At 37.1% G+C, this 25,681-nt stretch overlaps 2 protein-coding genes across 3 annotated transcripts in view; one reads left to right on the forward strand and one right to left on the reverse strand.

Annotated features, from left to right (window-relative positions):
* LOC129378395 (adhesion G-protein coupled receptor D2) overlaps nt 1–3,532 on the forward strand; it is an 80,338-nt gene extending 76,806 nt beyond the window's left edge. For both annotated transcript variants that reach the window (XM_055058759.1, XM_055058762.1), the window contains one exon: nt 2,904–3,532. In XM_055058759.1, the coding sequence (XP_054914734.1) occupies nt 2,904–3,011 (108 nt within the window). In that variant the 3' untranslated portion in view covers nt 3,012–3,532. The remainder of the gene's footprint in view (nt 1–2,903) is intronic.
* A 2,163-nt stretch (nt 3,533–5,695) lies between these two features.
* Nucleotides 5,696–25,681, reverse strand: part of nr5a2 (nuclear receptor subfamily 5, group A, member 2) — a 68,721-nt gene continuing 48,735 nt past the window's right edge. The window contains exon 7 of the mRNA XM_055048102.1: nt 5,696–7,586. Coding sequence (XP_054904077.1) covers nt 7,339–7,586 — 248 coding nt within the window. The 3' untranslated portion in view covers nt 5,696–7,338. The remainder of the gene's footprint in view (nt 7,587–25,681) is intronic.

The following is a 25,681-nucleotide window of genomic DNA, read 5'->3' on the forward strand; positions in this document are numbered from 1 at the left end:
TTATCAGGTTGTCATTTCATTACAGTCACAACATTTCTTCTTTTGTTGCTCCCATAGAGCTCTCCTTTTGATTTCATTGAAAGAAAGGTCAAGTTTCCACAAGCAGTCATTCACCAGCATTCACCTTCGCCACTTGGCTGAGGTCTGGCAAGATTAATTCTTTGTGTCTTGCCGTCTTTCTATGAGCCAGGTTCATATTTCCTACAATGAAGCCTAGCAAACACAGGAGAAAGTGTGTGCTTTTCTTTAAAAGACATTGGTGCAACCGTTTTAACAGAGCGGCTGTGTTTGAATTAGATGTTCTAACCTCCCGCTTGCTAAATGGATTTCTAAAGTGGCTGTAGTTGGAGGCTTTCAATCGGATGCAACCTTGAGTCCTTTTTTATGTGAGCTCTGTAGGATTTAAGTGCCAGTATAACATGAGCACGACTGAATGCATGCTCCTCATTTTTTGAAATTGAAAAATCTCCAAAGGCTCTCCCCTTTGTGCAGGCAATTAATGGAATGCTGGCAGCTAGGTTCAGGTGCTTAAAAGTTGTATTTTTTTTTTCTCGCTCAATCTTTTTTTTAATGAATAATAAAGGATAATCATTGTGGTGGGGAGGCAGGGTAGGGGGACAGCATAATGCTGTAGGCTTCCTCTTTATGCACAATGATGTATAATGCATGCTTTGAAATGAAACGGCAGCGGCCTTCGAACTATTCCATCTCCAAACCTTAGACTATTTGTTTTGCATGCCATAGTGATGCTTTTGCATAATAATAGTGAGTTTGCCCATTAACAATGCTTGCTTATTAATTTGATCTTTACATTTTTAAAGTTTGTCCATCAGGCCGCCAAACATCGTGTCCCCCAGTTGCTGTTTGGTGTAAGTGATTAGAACGTTGGCTAATTGCGTCTCTGAAGGGTTGAGCTGTTTCTTTTTTGTTTTCATGTTCTGCATATGTGTTTTATATTTGAGTCAGATGAACACAAAACAAATTCATGCATCAATAAATGTTCCACGATATGAGGAAATGTGATAAATATATTTGTTCATTGACAATACCTTAAAATGATCAAGGTGACTGTACCATTTTTAAGTTTAAGGTTGTATCTGACTGTTAAAACATAAAGAGTCACCACAGTTACTTAATGTTGCATATTCTTTTGTTTTGCCAGTGTAATCATAAAATATTTTATAGCCTTTATAGGTTCTCCATCTTGGGAAACACTGAATAATTTATCTTATCAACTATCAGAACAAACTTCAAAAAGCTGACGATACCTGATTTTTAAAAAATAATGTTTTATGTCAACACATGTCTGCAGACTGTGGAAGCAGCTAATTTAAATGTATAGGCTGGTGAATAGTGGGAACGTGGCAAATTGTGCAGAGCAGATCATGATCATAGAAAAACTGATTGGTGACACATTTGTGCAGCTATTCGGCCAATAAAGCCTCAGGGCCCCCCTCAAACTGTGCTGCGAAGCAAATATTCTTATTCTAGCACACTATTACACATTTTTCCACAGTGTTGGAACACTTCTAAAAGCTTTAGCATTTTTTTTTTCACCCCTGCGGTCTCTTTCGCTTTGACTGTGCTTGACAATGTAGGGAAACATACAAGCACGTCTCGGTAAACACGAGTGATGTGGTTCCAGAGTTTAAAAGCTTCATATAACACTGGCAGACGAAACTTGGGGCTGTTTGTGTGATGGAGAGGAAAACTTGTTTAGAAACTGACAGCACTGTGTGTTAGAGAGTGAAAAAAAAAAAAGAAAACAAAAAAAAAAAAAACGGTCTCTCTGTGCTTATGTTGCTTTTGGCGAGTTATCCATGTGTGTGTGTGTTTTCACTCTCTTCATGGTTATCTTTTGAGTTACTTGGTTTGGAGCTTATGTCCACCTTCAGGGATGCACAGAGCATGCATTTCTGAGTATTTTCACCTGAGGCTGCACTTGTTAGAGTCTGTGTATAAATGTATATACATTATTTATACAAATTCAGAGCGAGTGAAAGCAGGTTTTAACACGTTTACAGACAGGAGGGCAGGCACTGCAAGCCAAGCTTCAAGTGTGGGTTGCAACAGTGTACGTCGGGAATCGAGCTGGCCGTTTGCCTGTCTGTGACAGGCATCCTTATTGCTCCGTGTCAGCACTGCTAATACTTTCTGTTACTTGCTTAGAAATTCAATGTGTCCTCATATCATTTAAATGTTAGTGTTTTCAATTTTAAACAAATCAGTTAAGATGAAAAGGGATGACTGTTGTCTGCAACCTCATTTTCAAATTTCTTTGTTTGCAAAAAAGTTAAAATTGTGGTGTCTAATTGTATTCAGTCCAGGAGGTGATACTTTATAAATCTGCTCTCATAACAATTAAACTGTGAGTGTTTTAGCATATTTTCCAGATTAGACAGAGAATGTATGTGAACAAAAAAACATGTGGATTTTAAAATTGGATTCATGCTATTTATCTATCTTATCATCTTTTAACTTTTTAAATTTAAAAGTTGTAAAAAAGAGGTGATCAGTACCAATTTTCCTCAAATTGTGCCATAATTTGAGGAAATTATACATCAAGTATCACCATTACTATCAGTAATACTTGATGTTCCTTCAGTTGTACATAGAAGAAAGAGTATTGAGGATACAAATGTACACCAATAATTTTGTAAAAAAAAAAAAAGTATACTTTTTATCTCTATAACTTTTTGTATAGGCACTTGACAATACAAAAAAATCTTACTTTTTCTCTGTGTCGTTTTAATCATAGTTGAAGTGTAGAATTTAAATCTGTTTTTCTTTTTTGTAGTTTCCCAGCTGTTTTCTTTTTTAAATTATTATTTTCAACCATTAAGTTTAAATACAAACATTGGATGTTTGCACTGAATAGTTACCTGTTCTCTTCCTACGCCCAGGAGCCTCCTCCTGTAGAAGTGGATGCCTTGCCAGCTGGATGCAGCCTTCATGTTCCCATGGACGTTGAGTTTGCAGCTTCCTGTTTCCCTCGCATTCCTCCACCTTAGATAAACTCTGCATAGAGTGACCAAACTGGCTTAATGATGTGTTGTTTAAAATTGTGACTTATTTTCTGATAGATGTTTCCTTTTTTTCTATCGTACCTCTTTTTATTCTGTTCTCTCTAATCAGTGATTCTGTAAAAATAAGAAAACTCATTTGAGGGAGAAATGAGGAGGTACTGACTGACTAACACATTTTAATGATATACTGGATGATATTTACATAATACCTGAAGTTTATGTTCAATTTATTGTCTTATTACTATTAAGCCAATATAACTAACTATATTTTTTCTATAAGATCTTTTAGTTTTCTTTCTGTACAGTTACTATATACAGTATTTAACTTTCCCATTCTTGGTTTAAATTTGTTTGTAATAATTTTTTGAAGTGATTTGTAACTAATTTTAACAATCAGCTAAGACCCAGAATGTGACAGAAGGTGAAATAAAAGTTGAACAGAGGTACTCTGTGTAAATGTGATTCAATTATGTACATACATACATATACACACACACACACACATATATATATATATATATATATATATATATATATATATATATAATATATCCATCCATATGTATTTTTTCTTTTTTTTTCTAATAAATGTATTTGATGTCTCATTCCTACATGTTGTGAATGCTTTGTTGGTTGAAATGTTAAACCGTTTACCTTACTGAACAACCAATATTTAAGCTTAAATTAACACATCACAGGAAAAGGGGAATACAGTTTTATAACTATACCACAAAAACAAAATGCTTATCTGCCTCAGAGATCAATCAAGTTCAAGATCGAGTTCTGATGGGAAATTTCAGAATTTAAACAACAGAGATGGCAGAAGAATTAGACATGTCTCTGGAAAGGTTTTGTTCTAAATATTAATTCATTAACAACATTTTAATATGATTAACAGTCATGCAGTTTTTGGAATCAAGCGAGGGGATATTTAGATCAAAAACGCAACTATGTGATAAAAGGAGTGGTTTTGGCATAAGAATAATGAAGGGTTTTTAATGTAATGGAAAACAATCCAGTTAAAACAGGGACATCATAATAAATGTATTTATTGATAATAATTTGGAAGGAAACTGGGGATATGAATATCCCCAGTTTCCAAAAAAAACTGGGGCTTTCTGTCTTCAGATGCTTTTTGCATCTGAAGACAGAAAGCCAAAGAGATTTTTGAAATCTGTCAGTATTTAGGAAGCTATCATGCTCCAGACCAGAGCAAATTAATGACTCATTTAATATGATGACTAAAAGTACATTTGCAGCCTTATTATATTGAATCACCTCCATAGCTTCTGCCCACCTATTTAATAGGTGGGCATTTAATAGATTGCATGCCCACCTTATGTACAAAAGACGGTACATAAGATTTTATACCGTCTTTTGTATTTTTCTATCATCTTTTTCATGTTCATATATTTTTCTTTAATGCCTTTTCAACTTATTTATTTATATATTTTATTTTTTATGTCCACTGATTTATGATGCATAGATTGTGTTTTCTGTCGTATTTTTGACCCTGTCTGTGAAATAGGCTTTTAATTAATTCAATTTTGGAGCAAAAATACATAATTGAAAGAACATCATTGCTGCTGCCAAGTGACCCTTGCTGACAGAGGAGTGGAAAAATTTTCTCAGCAGACTTTTTCAATAATCATGCAGGGAACTTCAAAAAGACCTGGAGTTAAGCGATGCGATTCTCCATTAAAATAAAAAGTAATGCACTTTGCTCCAATGGTCTCCATGTCCACTCACTGTGCAAGACTCTGCAGATGAAGAAAATGCATGTGGAAACCTGTTTACATGAATAAAGCCAATGTACATCACAGATATATCAAAATCAGACCAGATCAAAATACAACTTGTTGCATATTATACCACACACTATGTTTGGAGGCAAAACGGTTGTTCACAATAACTCAGAAATGCCAACTGTGAAGTTTGAACTAAACATTGTGGTGTGTTGCTGTCTCAGCATTCGGAAATGGCAGACTTTATGCAATGAAGGAATTCTGAATGGACAAAGAAGTGGCACATTCTTGTTAAGACACCAAATATGAAGTGAGAGCAGCTTTTCCATCAAGAAAATTATCCCAGACACCACCATGGAAATTCCGCATGAAGTCAGAGAAAAGACTTCATGCTCAACTAATAGTGTGCCCTTAAGTTGCCTGAATAACATAAAGAGGATGTCTGAAGTTGTTACTACCAAGAGATGTTTCTGCTGCGTACTACAAAATATTTAGTAAGTTAGTTAAAAGCTTATTTTAGTTTCAGTTCAACTTAGATACAGTAAATTAATGTTGGAACTAAATGGCTTAGTTTATTTACAGTGTGGAATATTTGTTTTGTTGCTGACATCTGAATTCTATATCAGTGATCTCCAAAGTACACTGATGTGTTCAGTACTTATTTTCACTGGTGTGTGTCAATTGTGTTCACAGTCATTAAAGTATCTAAAAGGGTAAAGGAGAAGTCTTTGGTATCAGAGCAAACCAGACAGAACAAAGATTCAGGTTCATATTTAGTGAGTAAAACTGATGTGACACAAACATATTACACCCCTAAAATACTCTTCAATGCGCACACCTGCATACACATTTAAAAAGATGAGAAAAATTTAAGGGGTTTTGTGTATTTGAAAACCACTCATGGAAGCAAAACAGAGAGCATGCTACAATAAACAAATTTATTTTGGCGTGGACACCTCACGTCATGTAACACAAAGATGGAGACCCAGCGACGCAATAAATTATCTTCAATAGTAAGAGTAACCAGTGACATACTGTACATCAAAAAATTTAAAGAACGAGAAACAAACAAAAAAAAGAAGCAAAAACGGGATTTACAAATAAAATGCTGAGAGGGAAGCACAATCTTTAGACAGCATTGCTGATAAAAAATTTAAATTGTGTGATTCCTCTTTTATTTTAGTGTCTCACGACATAATTTAAGTACTGTTATAAAGAAATAAAAAAAGAGTAAACACTGTACACAAACCAAAGAAAACACACTAGAGAAACCCTTTTCTTCATTTTGATAATTTCATTTTTCATTTGGAAATCATTACTTTGCAAATTAAACTTCATCACAGTTCTCTCCCATATGACAACATGAATGTAAACACCTGTTGAATTAGTCTTTTTTATTTTTTTTTTACAACATTAATACTTTATATATATATTTATATATTTGTACATATTTTCATTCACATCTGCACGGTTAGCTAGCATGGTAATGAAATAAGGCAAGACTCACATAATTGTGACATCACAATTTTTTTTTTCTTTTCCGCATTGTAACACTGATTATTAAGGTGTTAGTCATTTCCTTCCCTCTTCTATGGTGGGCTTTGGTCTTTTTGGAGGAAGGTAGGATTGTTCCGTCTCCATCTGTGGAATCATGACTTGTTTTGTTCTAAGTTTGGTAAAATATTAAAAAGAAAGTGTTAACTGCAGAAAAAAATGGGGGTATGCACACAATTTTTTATGGTGACTTTATTAAGAGGGCTTATCTAACACTGTTCTTCTTGAGGTAAATAGCAAAAGATTCTTAGAATGATGAAAAAGATGAGGGGTCAACAACAAATAGAAAATGTCTGGAAAAAGACAGAAACATTTCACCCTTTAGTTTTTTGTTCATCAATTTTACCTTGTTTGTTGATTCAAGCTGCTGTTGCAGGTGTCATATGGGAGATCAGAAAATAGAGTCACTTGCTTGGCTGCTGCTTGTCAGTTTGACTTTACAGTACTGATGACAGCTGAAGCCCAGTTTCAGTGGGACAACACACAGGAGGAACATTGAACTGTTGATACAGAGCTGTTTGAAAGAAGGGCAGTGTTATTCGGCTTCCTTTTCTCAGCACAAATCCACCTTTTATTATTTTCAGAAGGCTTTAACTTGTAACCCTAAAGTCGTATGGTGCTGCTAGAGCAGAAACCATTATGTAGTGTCAAACATGGAGTTTGTTTCAAGTGTTTTTTTCTTTGTTGCCCTTCAAAATTCTTTGTTTTCTGCAGTTCAGTTGAAGAGAACAGTCTTCTGCAGTCTTTTTTTATTTTTATTAGAATTTTTACAATAAAGCAATCTAAATGCTGTTTGTTAGCGCACACCGTGAGTCTCAGAGTGTTCAAGTTCATAATGAGCTCAGTATAAATAAGAGTTTCTGACACTTTAAGCTTCCCGAATTTATTATCTTCGCAAACAAGCTGGAGGTTTGGGTTTTGGAAAAAAAAAAAAAAAAAAAAAAAAAAACATGAGTCGATGAGTTTTTACAAACGTCCTTGCGGTTGCAGAATGAATCAGGACTGTCCAGTTGTTAAGCTCTTTTTGCGTGCAGCATTTCAATGAGTAGGTTGTTGCAGGGCACGTCGCCGTTCAGGTGTTTGTAATAAAGATACTCCTCGGCTTGCAGGCTGATGGCTCGGATCTCCGGCAGTCGAAGGAGCAGTTGGCCAAACTTGTCAGTCTGCTGAGGATAGTTGCACATCACATAGTCCAGCAGTGCTGCGTTGACCTGCTCCTGAACACTTTCCACCAAATGGAAGTTCTCTAAATTCTTCACGTCTGCAGGAAAAATGAAGGGAGATATTAACACAGTGCAAAATGTATTCTTACGTCTTTGAAACAACTATTATTGTTTTTACTCTGAAAGAACTATTTATTAATTTTATATGCTCTTAATAGAAATACAAACCACACATATATAGTTGAAGTTTGCATGGATTTACATATATACATATGATTCAATCACGTCAGAATCAAATGACAGAGCAAAGATATGAAGAATCAGTTCAGTTGAAGAGAACTGATTCTCTTCAACTCAGAGAATCAGTTAAAGTAAAGAAAAAGGCTCTCAGACAATCATTATTATTTATCTGCACACACACCTAGCCCCAGACACTAAGAACCACCACTGCACTAGTGGGTGGAGGCACCAACCAACAGACAGCAATCCCACCCTCAAAAACACTCTCATACACACAGCATAAAGGCGCACAGGAATGGATGCAATACACTCCCTCACACTCCTCATACACACACTATACTCCCCACATCCAGTTACTGATATTCCAGAGGACAACCAGCCCCCAACCCCAGGAGATGGTCCCCTTCATCCACCCAGGACTTTCAATGTCTACATACAATTTAACATTTGAAAGTGGTTCCAGAAGTGAGGCTGATTGAAAGATCACCTGCATGTGTGATGTAATGTTCTCTCAGAGAGTCAACTCCACTGCTGACCTCAATGGGCACCCTGGTTTGCCAAATCCACCAAAAGGGAGAGAAACCCTGGCACATCCATCACCAGCTCAACAGTAGCAGTACCACTAAGCCAAACCTACCTACCCAATCCCACCCTAGATGAAAAACAACTATGCCACTCAAACATTTGATCAAATCCCAGTGCACTTAAGATATTGGAGACCCCCCTCTCCCCTTTCTGTAGAATGCTGTCTCTGAAAGAGTGAACCTGCAATGAGATGAGAAAGGCCACTTCAAAAGGCCCCAACAATGTATGAAAACCCAATGGGGCCAGGGGATAGCCATCACACATTAACCGTCCAAAAGCCCTGGCAACGTATTCGACAGGACCCCAGCCCTGTAGCCTCTGCCTGCCGGGCCCCAGCCTAATGGTGATATGCCCCCAGAAAATCAAGACCCTCCCAGACCCACCCAGAAACAGAACAGACTCCCTAAAAGCTTTGCATGTAGCCATCTGAAAGTCACCTCCCAAAAAAGCCAAAGCCCCTCCCAGGTGGGGGCCTGTGTCCACAGAACCACCTCCAGTGACCCCAATCCTGGGAAAGCCCCAGAGGTCCCAAACTCAAACACCTCCCTCACACCATCAACAACGGCCTGCAGGATGAAACCAAAAGCCCCCCATCCGAACCTAGAGATGGAGCCGATCAAAGGAGTCCAGAGAGATTGATCTGATGTGGAGGCAATGGTTGTTTCAAGACAAACATGGTTTAAAAAAAGGCTGAATCGATAAAAAAAACATGGCATGCATTAAGCTACAACACAATTTTTTAATGCCTATTAACAAAATCATAGATGATACTAAAGGTTATTGTGGAATTAAAACATCTTTATTGAAAACATAATGAGATTTGTAAGTAAATTTGCAAACCAGCTTCTTCGTGTCCAAGTGTGCACCTACTCCCCTAAAAGTTCTAAAAAGCAGCTCCCCGTATTCCACAGAATCAATTAGGTTATGTTAGCCCACAAAAACATAAAATGAAGGGGTGAAGAGGTTAGTGACTAAGCCTCAGCAACGTGTTTAAGGACAATGTTACACTAACTGTGAGTGAAACACTGTCCTTAATTTTGAGGGGCATAAAGATAAATCTGCCATTATTACTGATACATAATGGTTAGACAACATGAAAATCTGACTCCCTTATTACGGCTCATATGTTGCATGATGAAACCCCCTTCCTTCTCTTTTCTGTTTTCCTCTGAAGAGCCTCTTGGGAAGAAAATGCAGAAGAAATCAGGTGAAAGCAAGAATGTTCTTCTGAGAGATGACTTCCCTGGGGACAATAAATTATATAGGGCAGAAGTACAGTCAGGCCACATTTGCTTCTTAAACATAAATTTTTTTTCACCATCTTAAAGAGGCAGAAAGCTGTCAGATTATGATGAAGAAGTAGATAAAAGTTTTTAGAAGATCATATAACGTTAACATCATGCTGGAATTCACTTTGTTTGAAAGTCTACTTTTACCATTAATTGCTTGTGCAAAATACATTGTGTGTCTTTTCTTAATCCCCACCTTTCTGCACAGCCATAAGCACTTTTTTGAACAATAATAAGCTCACTGGGGGTTTGAGGAGATTATTGCAAGACAAGACAAAAATTTGCTAAATGGATAATGGCAAACCTGAGCACTTTGTGTGCTTGTCATGATTATGAAGTATAGGACAGCAGAATATTTAAACTGTTCTGAGAGCTGCATGTGTGTGTCTGACTTTTTTATTAATTTGTATCACGCCCAGGTTGAGTCTGACCACAGTGGGCTACTGTGAAGTGACTCTTTGCATTTCAGCAATAATTTGTGGGGATACTTATATTATTACTTTTTGTTCCGCACAGTACCCACCTCCAAAAAACAAATCTGCTCTCTGTCTCTCACACACACATCCTACTCCTTTAAACACACACACACGCACACACACATCGTCTCCACCCACCAAGAGCATTAGGAGAAAGGAGAGGGAGATAAATCAGCAACTAATGAGGTCTAGAGAATGAAAAGCAGGTCCTTCAAGGCACTTCCATCTATGATGCAGTCTACCATGCTATTACAATCTGTATGCATGTGTGTGTCTGTCTGCTGTTGTGTGACTTGTGTATGCGTGAGTTTCAGCTTGCTCTGACCTCTGGGTGACATGACAGGGGGCTAAATAAGGCTAAGAGGAGGGCAGGAACGGTGGGGGTGAGAGGGTCTGTGACAAAGGAGCCTCCAAACAAACATGACATGTGCTTTTTCCTGCTGCCATTCAGCTGTCTGACCTCCTATCAGGATCCTGAATCAGCTCTCACACCACCAACACCTCAGAGAAGTGGTAGCATAGCCTTACATAAGCGAACCTAGCACAGGGCGCTCTAAGCGTTCAATCACAAACGTCCTACGCAGGTCAAAGAGAGAGGGTGGAGGGAAAGGTTGTTGTTATTATGTGGGAAAATCACAGATGGAAAAGTTTCTGAGATGTTATAGAATTGAGTTAACTTGAAAAATGTGAATAATTTTAATTGTGTTCCGTTTAATCATGTCCATTATTAATGTTATTTTTTAATGTCTGCGTGTTCTGATCATATTTGAAATTTTTATCAAGTTCACATGAGAGCTTTTTCTGTTTCAACTTCTTCGAACCATCTGAAGCAAAGCTGAAGCTGACTGACTAGTGCATTTTTTTCTGTTGGTGTGTTGAGATTTTAAAATTTTCAAGCAATTTTCAAGAATGGGAAAAGGCACGAGTAGATCACTGAAAACAAGGACTTAAAATCTTATTATTTCTATGCCAAAACTATTTTCTGTGAGATTGTATCTACAGTTCCTGATAAGATACAAGGAAAAGTTAGATTAATTAGAAATTATTGGAAGTGTTTTGTATTATTGCTATTAGCATCAACAATATTTGTTGCTTTGCTCTTAAAAAAAAGAAATTTTGCCTAAATATCAAGAAAACAGTTGTTGTTTTTTATTTCAAGGTTATCATAAGCAAAAATACCATATTGGTTCATGCCACAGCAGAAATAAAATTTGTTAAAAATAAGATTAAAAAAATACAGTCAAATTGTTTAAACATACAATTACATCATATTCAAATTTTGAGAATTTTTTTGCACCTACTTGTGACTGTTGAGGTGGAAGCACTGCAAAAAAATACTGAATATTTTAGTCTTTATTTTAATTGCTAATTGTTACCAGAGACTCTTTTGAAAAACTAATGAATCTGTGCTTGCATGAAAAAGGGAACGCAAACAATTCTAAACTGATGTTACCAATTGCGGAAAAACACTTCAAATAAATTTCTCAGTTCCAAAATAAATTGAAAACTCGCAGGTATTTTTTGCTGATGAAGTCAGAAAGAATAAAAAAGCAAAGAAAAAAAACAAAACAAAACAAAAAAATCCTTATCAATCCTTCCCAGACAGTGCCAGGACAGACTATTACATGCGCTAAGCACTCTCTTCTCTGCCTTCAGTGCCTCTTTTCCCCCTCCTCTTCCTCTCCATCTCATCATTCAGTCACTGAGGGACTAATTATCAACTTTTTTATTTTTTTTTTATTTTTACATAAAACAGCCACAGTTCGTCTGAGTGCCATGTCCGAATGCTCAAATGGAAACCCCGAGGTCCCATGGAATACATTGTTTTCATTTGACGGCCGATCATGCCGAAGCCACTGCACACACACATGCATACACACGCACATGCACACATGCGTACATACCACACACTCTTTCACAGAACCTCTGAAATCTCTGCTGTGCTTTTTAATTAGACTCAATCTGCTCCGTGCTGTACATGTATGGTTCTGCATGTTCTCTCACACACTTACAAGAACTTTACAATCAATCTGCTCCAGAGACACACACACACACACGCAAACAAATGTAAAGCATATTGTGCAGAGATTCGGTGCAAGACGCCTTTCTCACTCTGATCACCAAACAGAGTCGATGACCTGGTGTGTGAAAACTCATAAACCGGTGTCAAAGTTCAGTGTTTTGCAAGCCAAAAGATACGGGCCATGTTTAGATGCCGTAAGTGGCTAAGGAAGTAAAAAAAAAAAAGTCACTCACTTACAACATGTTTATTCGGTCAAATTTTGATGAAAAAAATTCAGTTCAAGCATTTATCAGAAATAAAACTATATTTTTTCTTGATTGTCCATATTTCTAGAATATTTTTTTAATCATAAAAGGAGAATTTACAAATTCTGCGGATGCTGAAATGATAAAAAGACATTTAACCCTTTACAATAATTTAATTCACTTTTTTCTATCCTGCTGTGTTCCCAATAAACTCTAACCATTACCAGTCCTGCCCTTTTTACAAAATTTTGTCTTGTATGGGTAATCAATATATGGCAAAGTAACTCTGCAGTTTCCCATGTTATGCTTTTATTGCCCAAATCAATAAGCCGTCACAGTCACATGCTGCCAGTGCATGCTTTAACTTTCAAACTTCATGGCATGCATTATCTGTCGGCTCACGAAATAACACATAAAAGTCCTGAGTCATAAAACCCTTATTAAATGAGGTCCTGTCAGTAAAGTTGGCCAATTAAATGTGAGTGGAAAATGAACAGGTTACTTCCCGCATCAGGATCTCCGTTCTCCCAATGGGAGAGCTCTAAACAGTGTTTATATGAGACTATCAAAGCTGAATCACCTTTTACTGCAGTGGCAGTGCTTCAAAGAGTTAGCGGTTGAACTTGTGTCCCAGCTAGAATGTCTTTATTGCACCCTACTGGGCTGTTATCGAGTCAACAGTGCCCACAACAACTTGATTCATTATTATTAATGTCATCTAGGCTCCAATCAGCTAAGGTGGTGTTGACAGAGAACTTAGTGACCTTTGACACTGAAAAAAAACAAAAAAAAAAAACATCCAGGGGTGACTAACTAGTTGCTTCACACCACATAGGTCAAAGGTATTGCAGCATGTGTGTTGAAATAAAATGTCTATGTGTGTTAAAAAAGAAAGGGAAAGGGCAACAAGTGCGTTAAGAGCAAATAAAAGCCACTAGGTCCAGGAGCAATGGCCGCATGTTCAACACTACCACATATCTGGCTCATATCAGAGTTGTGTTTTATTGTCTTAATATGTAAACTCTGTTTTGTGTTGGAAAACAAACAGTGAATTTTAAACTTCTACATCTTCTCAGTAAATTTACTTCAATGTACATTATTACTAAACTGTCAACATCTCGTCTGCAAGTTTGAATTTTCTTTGTCTTTTAAAGCAGGTTCTGCTTCCTACTAGAGTATTACTGTTCCCATCTATCTGTACTAAACAGAAAACAAGTTTGCCTGCTCCCTCGAGATCTCAGTCTCACTTCTTTTATGTGAGTCCCATCAGGGGAATTCACTTAAAAAAAACACCTACAAATTAGTGGTAAGTGAAAAACATAATTGGAAAAATGAGTTCCAATGCTTCTATACATTATTGGGAAAATCTCTTTGAAACACTGAAGATTTACAGGATAACTCGGAGCATGGTTTTCATATTAAGTGATGCAAAAAAGAGATGCATGAGTTCAAAAGAATGTGCCTGCTGTCTGCAGCATGCTAGTACACAAGTTGGGGGTTGGTTGTGTCACACAATATTTTTCCACACAGATTTTACCTATAGGAAAAAAGAAACAAATCACATCTAGTTGTGGTCATATATTATCAAGCAAATCAAAATACTGTGGTTTTATTTTTACATCTTCATTTTTTTAGAGTAAATAAAAAAAAAGATGAACAGAAAATTAAAGCCGGCCTTAATATATGGAGTTATCCCACTGCGTGTGTGGGATAACTCCATGTGGGATAATCACACATGCAACCTAGCAGAAAGCATGTTGGTTTAAATATGTCTTTATTAAATAAAGGCTAATAACAACATGTAATTTAAAAATCAAACCTATCCACTGACTGTGTACTGTGCCTTGAGACCACTGATACCTTAGAGGGGAGGTCAGGGGTTAACAATGAAACTCGCCATCCCCATCTTGAAACTTGACAATGATTATGTTCATCTATATTTGTGGAATGATGTTAGAATGTATTCTTGAGTCCCCTGAACTTTTTAGATAATTTAAGTATGGCCATGTTAAAACCTGAGGAGTGCCTTTTTTTTTAATCTTAAACATTGAGTGTTATTTCACTGGCGCAGAGCTACATGTTGTAGCAACATGCCCGCAAGCTAATAGTACCTAATGTCTAGAGGCCAAAATATCCAAGATTCTACCAGTGCATAATTACAAGTTGGGTCCCAGCTCTTGGAAACAGGCCATTTAAGACGGCGGGTTGTTGTCGGCATGTCAGAATAAAGCATTAGGGCTCAATTTGCCCACCAACCCATCAAACCCTCTCTTTAAGCCTCTCGAGGGGCCAAAAGCCATCCGGCAATGAAAGAGAATTATGCAGGGACTGTCCAGGTGGGGATATATTAAGTCAGATTTAGAACCTTTCACTGACAACATAGCTATTGTTGTTAAGCTAAACAGGTAGCGGCTTGGTGAGCTCTGTCGCCCAAGGATGGGTCGCTGGCTTGACAGACTGGTATCGGTGGTGATGGTTGTGGGTGGGGGTGGACGGGCGGAGGGCAGCAGCCGGCGAGAGACATTAAGAAGCAGAGAAATGTGCCTTAGGTCTGATAAAATAAACAAGAGGAAAGGTGCTTGGAGCAGAAAGGATCCAAGCCTCTCTCATTGCCTATGCTGACTGGGAGGTGGTAGGGATTTATTTTGAAGTGAACGGGGGAGTAAATTTACACCCTGAATTAGTTAGCGAGCTTCAACAGATGGACACAGATGGGGAGGCTGCTATCAGCATGGATAAATATTAAAGAGATGGTTAAGTCTTCTTGACATGAAATTACATGTATTACTATCTTTTGATTATTACTCTTTCATGAGATGGTATGAATTGTTCTGTGCTAGCGGTGCAACCATAAATAGGTTATTTTATTTGAAGTGGCCATGAATCAGTAAGTTAAAATCACCGTGTAAAAAAAACATAAAATAAAAAAATATCCAAATAATCCGTGCATGCATTTTTGACATGCTTCAGATAGGCTTGGAAGAAAAAAAACAACCCAACAACAACAAAAAAAAAACTCATTGTCTCAGCGTTATGAAAATCCATTTGCCAGAGGGTTACTAAGAGACTTGAATCAGCAATGAACTCACTGCTTAGCCCTCTGTGGTCCCTCCAGTTCTCCCCACCTTACTGCCCCCTGACTTAGCCCCCCTCGGAGGTGAAAACAAAATCCTCTCAAATGAGCTGGCCTCGGATGGAATGATGTACCCACAGGTCTCTGCTCCTTCCACCTCAGTAATGCTGTCCGGACAGAGCCGTCTCCGCCCAAATTCCACCCACCGACACGGCTCCAAGCGCAGCTGATGGCACCAACATTTGACTGACAGGTCTAGATCTAATGAACTACAGTCAGTATTAGATCTTGCTATCTATACTGAAATTTGTGGAAATAATCTTTGTACTGTAGAAAAAAAAAATGTTGATTTAAGAGAAATCAATAATGCTGCCTAAGAGATGACTCTTCAGGCTCACAGTGACTTTACCTTGTAATTCATTTGTAGCTGTCAGTAACAGTTCAAGCAGGCATTTTAAAATGTGAGTGTTATTGCTGACTCCATCTGTCAGATTCAGTTCTTGCATGTGAACCTCGTTTACATTCGATGCACTTTTGCAGCCGTTGGCTAATTACACACAGGGTTTGTATGGCGGTGCATGGGGTGTGTGGGGAGACGAGTGTCGGGGAGCAGGTTGTGAGGGGGTTGGGGCATGTCAGCCTTTCTTGTTTATGATTAAGTGACAGAAAATCATTGGGAGGTCAAGTGCCCCCCCAGCTGCCTCCCTCCACCTTCAAAACCTCCACTGCCCCGAAAACTCCTTCAACAGTGCAGAAGGTGCATGGTGTGGGAAGTCTCCCCTTTAATGAGACCATTAAAGAGCCTGTGTCCCAGTCAATAGATTTCTCTCCTTCTTTCTTTGACAAATTTGAATTAATAATTCAGTGCCAAGCGCCCGGGGATGTATATTTTCAGCATGAAGGACAGTTAATCCATAGCATAGGTGCTCCCCCTCCTCCTCCGCCACTCTGTCTCTCAGTACTTCACTTTCTCTCATTTTACATCTGTACGCCTTTTCTCTTCTTTCAGAGTTGATGAAAGATGCCATCAGGTAGTGTGCTGACTAGAGACAGATTGTGTTACGTGTTAACCACACTGTGCCGTTTTTAATTGAGATATTACATAGCAATGTAGTTAATATAAAGACACGTTTTCACATTCTTTTTTCAAGTTGGTCTCTCAGAACGACATATTCAGAGCTTGGGTACAGATTCTAACATGAGGATTTTAAAACATTGGAACTCAGGAAACTCTGGAAAAAATAATTTTAAAGAGAAACTTTATCAGGATAAACTTTATTAGGATGGTCTAGGAATTTTACCAGTTTGACTTTAGGACATTTAGGAAATTCCTTGGCAATGAAACCTGTCAGTTGAAAAAAAGTCAGAAGAAGTCAAATGTAATCTCGAGTTGTATTTGAAACGTAATCAATTATGTTTCAAATAAGTTTTAACGATGGCATTTGACTTAATGTAATGTTTTGATTGTTGATTCTATGTTGCATGACTTTGTGTTTTTATGTTTATGTTTTATGATGTAAAGCATTTTGAAATGCCTTGCTACTGAAATGTTCCATACATATAAAATTTGATTGATTGATTGATTGATTGATTGATTGCACCTTCTCACAAGCTACATGGGACAAAGCACATATGTTGGATAGAGGGGCTCTGCTCAGATAAGCCCAGAAATTTTAATTTGTGGCCTACATGCAAAAGGTTGGGCAACAGACTATCCTTAATAAAAAAAAAGTGCCAGGGAATTTTTTATTTTTTTTTTCACAGTTAGGAGTAGTAGGAGATAATGTATTTTATTTTGCTCAACCACACTAGGTTTCATTGCATAGTGTCCAAAATTTGGTAATGACAAAATTATAGTTTAATCAATAGAATTTTAAAACACAATGGAGACTATTTCCTTGCATACATCTTAACATGAATCTGTAACTGTGGCTTTTTACTGAAAATTGACAAAACAAGGAAAGTAAATTAATTATTTTAAAAGTCTATGATTTCATAATTTAAAATGACTGTAATGACACTGAAGACTCTATTAAGAGTTTGCAGAGTTTGTTGCTGATGTGCCATACCAAAACCAGTCAGCGCTGTGTGAATTTATAGTTCCGGAGAGAGTTGTCGGCGGCAGCATTTCAGCATCCGTGCCAGGTGGCACCAGAGAACAACACAATGTTCTAAATCTGTTTCTAACACAGCACGAGTTGACATGACGAATGTCTGGGATTAGCCAGCAATATACTTTTATGTCCCAGAGCATAACGTTGAGACATCTGTGTTTGCTCGGCAAGTTTGTGTAAGAATGATGTTGGAATGTTTTATTTAACTCCTTTGTTTACTTTTTCCTTATAAATGAATGAATTTATCATGGGAAGACGCAGAAGATTTTCTGTGTAACTTGTGTGGTTCTCATATAATCCAAGACAAGAAAGAGACAAGAAAAAAAGAGCTGTGGAAACACAGAGGGGAAGCAAACTCACAGGTGGGTGTGGAGAGAAAGAGAGCAGGAATAAGAGACAGCAACTGTTGGATCATCTGTGCTTCAAAACATTTAATCACTGTCTCTGGTTACGCACGCACACACGCACACGCACATACACTCATTGCCTCAAAGCTCTGCTGGTTTTTGCTCTGCCAGAAGTATCTTATAACCACATTGTCTAAAAGTACACACACACACACACACACCCACGCATTCATGCACACAGAAGCTCAAAGAGCAAAGGTTGTTTAATCTTATAGCAGCCACCTGACCACCGGATAGCTTGCCATAGTTTGAGCACATGCCTTTGCTCTATACATAATCACACAGGGACACAATGACTGACAATTCACATGCCAGTCAGTTCTGTCATGCCACAGAGATCCATTTGTAATATTAGAACTGTAGGTGAATGTGAAGGATTATTTTTACTTCTAAAGTCCACTCAGCGCTTTTCTTAAGAAGCATCTCAAACACCTACTGTCAAAATCAGTTGTCTTTTTATACAGTCATAAACTTATTTAATTAATTTATAACTCTGCAAATTGTTTATATTTACTTATTACATGACTGCAATAAGTAAAATAATGATGCGTCATAAGTAAGAGCAGCTATAAATGTTTAAGTGTAAATTGATAAAATGACAGTTACAGCAAAGAATTATAGCGTAGTTTCTACAGGAAGACTCAAACAAGGAGGATGAAGCTCTTCCAATTACAGAAATGTTTGCATAAGTAAATAAAAGGCCTGTGATATCTTTAATGAGAGCTTTGTAAATGTTTGAAGAGAGTTGCTGTTTGGAGGTTAGAGTCAATGTCTGCAGTACACAATCTCTTTGTGTTTTCTTTTAGTAAAAATCCAAATTTGTTAGTTGCAGACGTTGAAACTGACTGCTTGTTCTCATTTTAAAAATAGTATGGCAATGAATGTGACTATAGTTTTACAAACCCATGCACACATAATTTTTCTTTTTCTTTTTTTTTTTACACAAAATGTGACAACTATTTACACAGAAAAAAGCAACTGGAGGCAGTGTGTCACCAGTTATTTTCCTGTGTAAAACATGAACTGAGAAAAAAAAAATCACATGTAAAGTCTTTCTGATCAGGGTAGCCTGAGAGAGAAGAAAGTATAAAAATCAACAAAACAAAATTCAGTGAAACAGCTGCAAATTTTTTGCTTTGTACATTACATTATTTTAATTTCTATGACCTAAAACCCTTTACATGTTCTGCTCTTGGTACATGCATGAACTAAGATTATTGGTGGTGAACAACTTCCTACCTCAATTTTCAGTGTAAATAATCAGTGGCTTCTGTTTAAAAGTACAAATATGACAACAGTTGAAATGTTTGTAAAAAAACAAACAAACAAACAAACAAAAACAAAAAAACTAAACAAAAACACTGGCATTAACCTCTATGAACTTTTTGAGATTGGGGTTTTTTAATGCGATCTTAAGAGATGGGGTCAGTACGACCCCATGGATATTTTACTTTGTGCCCTGACCCCTCTTCAGTGCTTTCTGACCTTGACACTTGCTGTGTTCCTCCTGTGCTAAGTCCGTAGGCGGGTTAAAAAAGTCAACTTTGGTCTAGGCTCTTTAAGCTGCTTACAAAGTTAACAAAACAACAGGTCTCATAAAATATATGATTGCATTGCTGAAAGTTGATTCAATTGATTAGGAATGGACTACATGATTGTTATTACAAAAATTATACTCATGAGAAACCCCATCCAACTACACACTTTTTAACAGGGCTCTGATTTATGCACAATTTGTTCTCCTATCTTGTTTTTGTTGACTAATGTGAGCCTGTTTTCCACAGGGCTCCAGAACACCCAAGCCTGTCCTCCCTATTGCAAACAGACTCCCTCAGTCTTTAATTGGAGAGGAGTTGCAGCGCTGCGAGCACAGTGCTGGGACCTGAGCTGTGGCCACTGAGAATGCAGCAGCATTAGCATTGCAGCAGATGTACCTGTACATAATGATAACCTCAAGCTCTGCCCACTGGGAACATACACACTTCGAGCACACACACAAAACCAGAAAGAAAAAACAAACAAAACACAAATGCCCATCAGTCCTTACTCCTTTCACACCCCCCCCCCCCCCCATCTACCCCTACACACAGCGTCACGTGAAAAAGCAAGTGCATTGAGGCCCCAAAGGTGGGCAGTCCAACGATCAGAAGAGGGAGAGGTGGAGAAATCAGTTGCCGCCGTTCAGCTGAAAAGTGTGTGTGATGAACTTGAGTTCCATTGATTGGAACAGAGAGCACAGAACCAGCAGCTGTTTGTCCCAGAAGGGTTGCCATACTGCTGCACAGTAGCCACTCATAAATGTTTTACAGGCCTGAGCCCCTCTAGATCCACTCTTCCTGGGTAACAGTTACAGCACTCAAATCCAGGTTGATGGCTGTGGTAGACAAATGTCTGGCTAGTTGTTGTGGCTCAGAAGATTGATAGTTTTTTAATGTATTGTACTGAACAGGTCTGTTTCTGTATCAGAAAGCTAAAAATGTCCAAACCTTTTTTAGATTTTATTTAAAAAATTCAAATTCTCTGCAACGAACACATTTTCAACTTCACATCTCCGTTCAGAGACAGGGATTCAAGGACTCTCTAATTTGTTTGCCATCTTATATCTTCCTATAATATACCCTTAAGCTCTGAGACCCTCAACTGCCCCCTGAAAAGTCCTCATATGCTATGGATATAATGGATGTTACTACAGAAAACACCTGATGTACCAGACAGACTGCTAAGTACCAAGCAGTGGGAGGTCCTCCATGTTATGCAGCTGGTAATAAAAGTTGAACATTGATTTTCTGTAGCAGCTTGTAACTGTTAATGTTGAGACATCAATAGCCCAAGCAAAGCGCAGGTGCCTTAATAGGAAGCTGAGAATGTGGAGGTCGTGAGGAGAGGCTGACTCTAAATCACAGAATCTATCCTCACCAATCGATAGGACAGTAACTGCAAGTGTCCCTCTGCTTTCCTAATGTTTTATAATAAACTGACAGCATGTAATAAGACCAAGGGAGCGCGAGAATGTGTAGAGAGGAGGAGGGTGGGATGGAGAGTAACATTTTCTCCACAGCCTTAGTGCTTTAAATCACTTGACTTGGGAGTATTGGAGTGGAGCAGAGGAGGAAGGCAAAGGAAGGAGTTAACAGCATAAAAAAAAAACTTTTACAAGAGCATTTGTATACTTGTACTCGCAAGTGGTAGAGTTAATGGCAGCATTGATAAGAGTGGGCCAGAAGTTTAGGGGATTTGTCCTGTATTGCTCTAACAGAGCGTTTAGTTAAAGTGGATACAATTCTCCTGCTATCATGCAGTGGTCAAGGCATCATTAAGTGGATGGTTACCAGGATTGCTGCAATTCCAATACTGAATTTATTTGTTTTTTTCTCTTTTACTTTTAATTTCTTCTTTCTGAGCTAGTATATTATGAAACATACACTTTGTACATTTAGGCATACAATGCCTGATGTGGCAAAGCACCCTTTCTTTCTTTTACAAATATGAGCCCATGTTCAGATGTCTGAAATGCACATTTCTTTTTATGTTATACATCTTTTATGAGGAAAGAAATTGTTTCTTTTGAGTCATCTTAATAGCTGCTTTGATATAAATGAACCCATCAACTTTAGAAATAACTTGGCTTGAAATGAGCCATTTGTGAATGTCACTGCATTAAGAAGAAGCTTATTTCAAGGACAGCATGTGAATACTTTCAGACAGTTATAAAGTTATCAGGAAGTCATAAGCAAAATGATAGAAACACCAACCTTAGTACAGAGGTGGCGCCAACCCACTTGCAGGCTATACCATATTATTTTCTTGAGCTCTAAACTAGTTTTTCTTAATTAAATGAAACACTTTAAACAGTCTTCCAATCAACATGTAAGTCCAGAAGAAATATATTACATGTTTTTTTATTCCAAGCAGCATGCAGGTTGCTTTTTCTGTTATGCGTTACAGCACAAGAAGGAAAAGTAAACCACACAATTTTTGTATAATTTTTTGTAGTCAGTTTAATTAACTACAAAACATCTTAAAAGTCCCTCTCTGTACTAAAGGCTTTTCACCTTGGTAGATCTGTTAATGAGCTGAACTTTTTTTTAGATTTGTCTATAAAAAAACAAAAACAAAACAAAAACTCTCCATAAAAGGGAAATTCTTTGAAAGCAGGACAGGTCTAAGAACTTTCTTGGAAATGTTGCTCTTTGTGTTAAGAACTTTGTGAATATAGGTGTGTAGAATATGACCAAGAAAATCTTTCAGGGGGTGGTGACCTTTTCGAATAATTTGTGAATTTGTAACGCTTCAATTTGAAAACGTAAAATTAAATTCTGATATGTAACTGATGCCCAATATTATGCAATGCTTACCCCAAATACTGAGATCACTGATTAAAGATGTATAAAAAGTTATTAAACACTCATTTAAAAAATATATAGAAAAATTGGTAGTAGGAGGGACAGCACAAAGTGTGAAGCCATGATCCTCAAAATGCCTTCATATGTGTATTTCAGATAGTCCGTAATTCAATGTATATATCTTGAATTGAAGTCTCCACACAACTCAATGGTAAATATGACGTCATTTCAACTAGTCAGAATGTAATTAGAGATATCTCAAATTGGTTTTTTGTCCAGTCAAAACATTATTACAAATATCTTAAATTGCTAAAACGTCTCATCATAAAACTATTTGAGGCATCTGGAATGTAAGGGTGGCAAAACCAAATTTATGTTACAATGGCTTGCCATACTTCCACCAACGTAACTCACAGGAACTGCTGCTTAATGACAGCCTGCTGTATTGCCACGTAGTATTGGCAAGTTGGAGACCCAAAGCTTTTATAGCTTGATAAAGTCTGAAAGCTTTTTAGAAAGCCTCATTACATAGAATTCCCTACAAAGTGGCAGGATGCACGTAAAGATTACTGAGTCAGAATGTTAGCTTTTTTTTTAGTTAAATTTGGCAGACAGACCAATGAATTATATTACTTTCTTCAGGGCAGGCTTCTTCTCTCTTTGAATCAGGTGAAAAAAAAGAAAGAAAAGTTACCACACTCACATCCGATTAACTCGATTTGGCTGCAGTAGCATGTGATTTTACCAGCTTTCATAGATTTTTACTTAGTTATTTATTTTAATTGTTAGTTTTCCACATCTGAAATTGTCTAGAATAAACAGATGGAGTGAGAAATACTTTTATGTGTTGACTGACTCTGAACATAATCTAATAAACAGCTAGAATGGATTTCCCTCATCGCTAATTTTATTTCAACACTGAACAATTGCTGGCCCATAGCAGACAGACAAGTTAATATAACATAAAGATAACAATTTGACCTTCCACCATTTCTCGCAGAAATGGTTGGCCATCAAAAAGAAACATAAAATGCATAAAAATTAAATGCATATAGTGTCATTAAGAAACGTAACGAGCACATTTCTATATATTGCAGAGCGAGAAAAACTCCAAGAATGAAACAAATAAATATAAATCAAAATTTCCATTGCCTTTCAAAGGAGATGAGAAATTTCAAATAACTTCTCAATTTGTTGGATAATTTTACATCTTATGAGGTCCCATCAAAGCTAGATACTTTGCTCTCATTGCTTTTGAATTGGGAGGCCATTCTGTTATGCACTAATCCATGGATTTAGGATCACCTGTATATGTCATAGCTCCTTTTGCATGTTATTACATATTTGTGTGGCATTGGTCCATTAATTTAGAGCCTAAACACAACTTAGAGAGAGAAGCTGTGAAATTCTTCATACTGTATATATATTTTTTGTTTAGCTAATGTAAATAATTAGGCAAATTCATTTATTTAGCCTAAAATGCAACACCTTACCAAATTACTTCAACCAGTAAAGGATGCATGTAGTGTTCCCCAGAAGGTTGTATTACTGAACTTTTGTGGTTTGTACAAATCCTGATTGTCCAGGGCTGCACATATTCTTACATTACATTTCCACATTTTTCCTCATACTGAAAGCAAAGTTTTAAAATAGGCAGGCCCATAACACATCCTAGATGAAACATCAGTTGTGGATAGACACATTATTTAGTCCTGCAACATAAAGCACTCACTGTAAATACAATAAACAATCTAATGTAAATCTATAAAGTAGCCTTGAAAAAGGATGTGTTTTTACTTTCTCTTTTTGGTAGTGTTTTGTTGCCATTAATTTTTGTATTTGTTTTGCAACCAGTGCCTTTACTTACACTGAAGGTTAAACTTTGTTGTTTATGTCATTATAGTAGTTTTTTTTATAGTAAGAATATGGCTTACTGATTCCTGTTTTTTACTTCTGAGGGAAGAGGAAAAAAAAATTATAAAGCCTCTTACACTTCACAATATTTTATCAGCGCATTGAAGAGAACCAAGGTGGCCATTCCAGCAGAAAGTTTGGCCACAAGAGAAAAATCAATTTATTTTATAGTTCCTCATTGTTATTAAGCTATAAAGAGTTAAAACTTATTTAAATGTAACTTGAATTCCACATCATTTGGCTTCTAATTTAGTTTAAAAAAGAAAAAGTATTGAAAATCCACTCCCTCATGATGTAGCTGATCAATCCTCAGCTACATCATAAATGATTCAGTTGTTTTCTGGAAATAAATATTTGTAAGACTAATTTGTGCTGTATGTAAGATTGTGTGTTTATCTCTATTTGTGAGTATGAAAGTGCATGCCTTCTGCAGCCAAGGATCAGGACATTGATTGTGAAGAGCCTCAGTTCTTGCTTTAATTGGGCTGTACCTGCCTGGGAATTACATGCTTTGTGTTTCTCTCTTTCTCATTGTGTGGGGAATCAGCAATTATAAAAAAAGAAGGAGGAAAAGTGTGTGTTTTCATCAAGGTTAATTCATCTGTTGTGTTTTTGTTGTCAGCAGATTTGTGTCTGACCTTGCAACGCCAAAAAAAACCTAATTATGCAAATGATAAATTTGCATAATTTGAGCAATATAGGATATGTTTTGAGATCATTTTAATATAAAACTCATGTAAAAACTGAAGATGGACAGATTAATGCCTGTTTGAAACACAGGTTTGTTTCATCTGAAATCTAATTTTAATTCAAGTATTCCTGATTATTATTGGAGGCTTTTTAAGGCTGAGATGGGTGAAAGAGTTGGTTCAAAAGTAGAAAAAAACATTAATTGAAGGTTAAGATGAATGAGAAACAGTGGATGTGGATCTTGTGATAGACCTTTGATTGATAATAGTGTAAAAAGATGGATTTGGACAGAAAGGGCAGAGCAATGGGACAAAAGACGATGCAAAGTGTTGGGTGAATGTAGAAGGATGGAGGTCAGGAAGCAGGGGATTGATGGGTGAGCTTCTCTAACCTCAGAGACCAACTAATCACTCGGCAGGAAGCTAATTGAGATTCACTCTTAAATCGTTGTTGTTGTTTTTTATGAACGGGGTTTAATTCCTGATGATACTGATTAAAAAGAACCATCAAACCCTGATATTTTGCTTTTGTCTATAATAAGTAGGTTAGAAATTGAGAAATGATATTTTATCAAATGTGTCAGGAATTGTGGCAATTCTGCTGTTTTACATCCAGTGGATAAAGGGTATTTCCTCAAAAAAACCTTTTTGACTGAATGGCCTCACTAGAGGGCTCGTTAAGTTATGGAGTTTTATGGCTTCTTAATCAGAACTTCATCTTAAGTGTGAAATTGTTCAGGTTTTGGTTATCATTAAGAGAGAAATAGACATTTTTTGCATGTTTGTGACTTCAAA

Source organism: Poeciliopsis prolifica, unplaced genomic scaffold, assembly GCF_027474105.1.
Source record: "Poeciliopsis prolifica strain line A6 unplaced genomic scaffold, Auburn_PproV2 SCAFFOLD002, whole genome shotgun sequence".
NCBI classification, from domain to species: domain Eukaryota; kingdom Metazoa; phylum Chordata; class Actinopteri; order Cyprinodontiformes; family Poeciliidae; genus Poeciliopsis; species Poeciliopsis prolifica.